This window comes from Perognathus longimembris, chromosome 17, assembly GCF_023159225.1.
Source record: "Perognathus longimembris pacificus isolate PPM17 chromosome 17, ASM2315922v1, whole genome shotgun sequence".
Lineage (NCBI taxonomy): Eukaryota > Metazoa > Chordata > Mammalia > Rodentia > Heteromyidae > Perognathus > Perognathus longimembris.
In genome coordinates this window covers 38,430,977-38,432,792 of record NC_063177.1, presented here as the reverse complement: position 1 = coordinate 38,432,792, position 1,816 = coordinate 38,430,977, and the positions used below count along the sequence as shown (strand labels likewise).

The window sequence follows — 1,816 nt, the reverse complement described above, 5'->3', positions numbered from 1 at the left end:
CCGTTGTGGGTCCATAAGAATCAAGATTCCTGAGGAGTAGGCAGCACAGGCTGCAAAAATTAAGATGGAAGTGTACATTGTGAGACACAGACTATCACGTGACTGCTCTCTTTGAGAAACTAAAATCAAACAAGCAAACAAACAGGAAAACAATCAGGAAGTGATTCCACAAGATCTGCCCAGTGAATCCTACACCAGGAAAAGGAAATCATGTTTTCCTTCCCTGACATTTAACCATGGAAATACAATTGCCTAGGTTGATAATTACCTATTAATGAACACAAACAATAACAAGGAAAGAATGCTGGAGGTAGACCCTTAGCAGGGTATAAAAGGGCATCAAGGCAAGGAGACTTCCACACTTTCCAGATCTCCCCCGAGAAAACTCACCGAGAACCTCCATCCTCTGACACCATGGTCAACTCCTGTTGTGGCTCCACCTGCTCTGAGGAGGGCTGCTGCCAGCCCAGCTGCTGCCGCCCCAGCTGCTGTGTGTCCAGCTGCTGCCAGCCCAGCTGCTGCAGCCCAAGCTGCTGTGTGTCCAGCTGCTGCAGGCCCTGCTGCCAGTCTGTGTGCTGCCAGCCCTGCAGCCGCCCCAGCTGCTGTGTGTCCAGCTGCTGCCGCCGCAGCTGCTGCATCTCCAGCTGCTGCAGGCCCTGCTGCCAGCCCAGTTGCTGCATCTCCAGCTGCTGCAGGCCCTGCTGCCAGTCCAGCTGCTGCCGCCCCAGCTGCTGTGTGTCCAGCTGCTGCCGCCCCAGCTGCTGCAGGCCCTGCTGCCAGCCTAGCAGCTGCATCTCCAGCTGCTGCAGGCCCTGTTGCCAGTCCAGCTGCTGCCGCCCCAGCTGCTGCATCTCCAGCTGCTGCAGGCCCTGCTGCCAGCCCAGCTGCTGCATCTCGAGCTGCTGCAGGCCCTGCTGCCAGTCCAGCTGCTGCCGCCCCAGCTGCTGCATCTCCAGCTGCTGCAGGCCCTGCTGCCAGCCCAGCTGCTGCCGCCCCAGCTGCTGCAGTAGTTCCTGCTGCTGACCAAGTTGACTTGCATGCTCCTGATCTTCTGCAGGCAGCATTCTTGATGCTGAATCACAGGAGGCCAATCACAAAACCTCAGTTCCCACTGGAGTTGGCATGGGCCTCTAAATACATGGCCCCTCTCCTGCCAGCTGACTATCTGTCTCCAATAGGAACAAAAAATTGAACTTTGAGGGGCTGGGGATATAGCCTAGTGGCAAGAGTGCCTGCCTCGGATACACGAGGCCCTAGGTTCGATTCCCCAGCACCACATATACAGAAAACGGCCAGAAGCGGTGCTGTGGCTCAAGTGGCAGAGTGCTAGCCTTGAGCGGGAAGAAGCCAGGGACAGTGCTCAGGCCCTCTGAGTCCAAGGCCCACAACTGGCCAAAAAAAAAAAAAAAAAAAAATTGAACTTTGAAATCGGTCACCTTGTCACGTTTCCCCCCTGGAAGTGTTTGCTCCTTAATCTTTTTTATTTCAAGTGTTGGAATTACTCATGAATAAACCTAAATTCTGCAAGCGTCCAAATATAAAGACATCGTGTCTCTTCATTTTTTCTTCCTGAATATTCCTCAGCTATGAGTACATGTGTATAGAAGGCACACTGACTTATCCCATGACTCTCCATACTGATCCCTTCACTAATCTCCAGCTAATCCACTTCCAACTCCCTAGTAACTCCATCCCCATTTGCATTTTTAAATAACTGAAGGACAGAAATAAAGGACTCAAGGGGTGCCTTCTCCTCATCTGTCAGAACTCCTCCCTGAATGCAGAGGGGATGTTCCCTAGGGATCCATTTCTGGAA

General features: G+C 52.9%; 1 protein-coding gene across 1 annotated transcript; it reads left to right on the top strand.

Annotated features, from left to right (window-relative positions):
• Nucleotides 1–414: 414 nt before the first annotated feature.
• LOC125365327 (keratin-associated protein 4-11-like) lies at nucleotides 415–1,023 on the top strand. The gene has a single exon (XM_048365332.1). It carries the CDS (start codon nucleotides 415–417, stop codon nucleotides 1,021–1,023), a length of 609 nt encoding a protein of 202 aa, XP_048221289.1.
• Nucleotides 1,024–1,816: the final 793 nt, after the last annotated feature.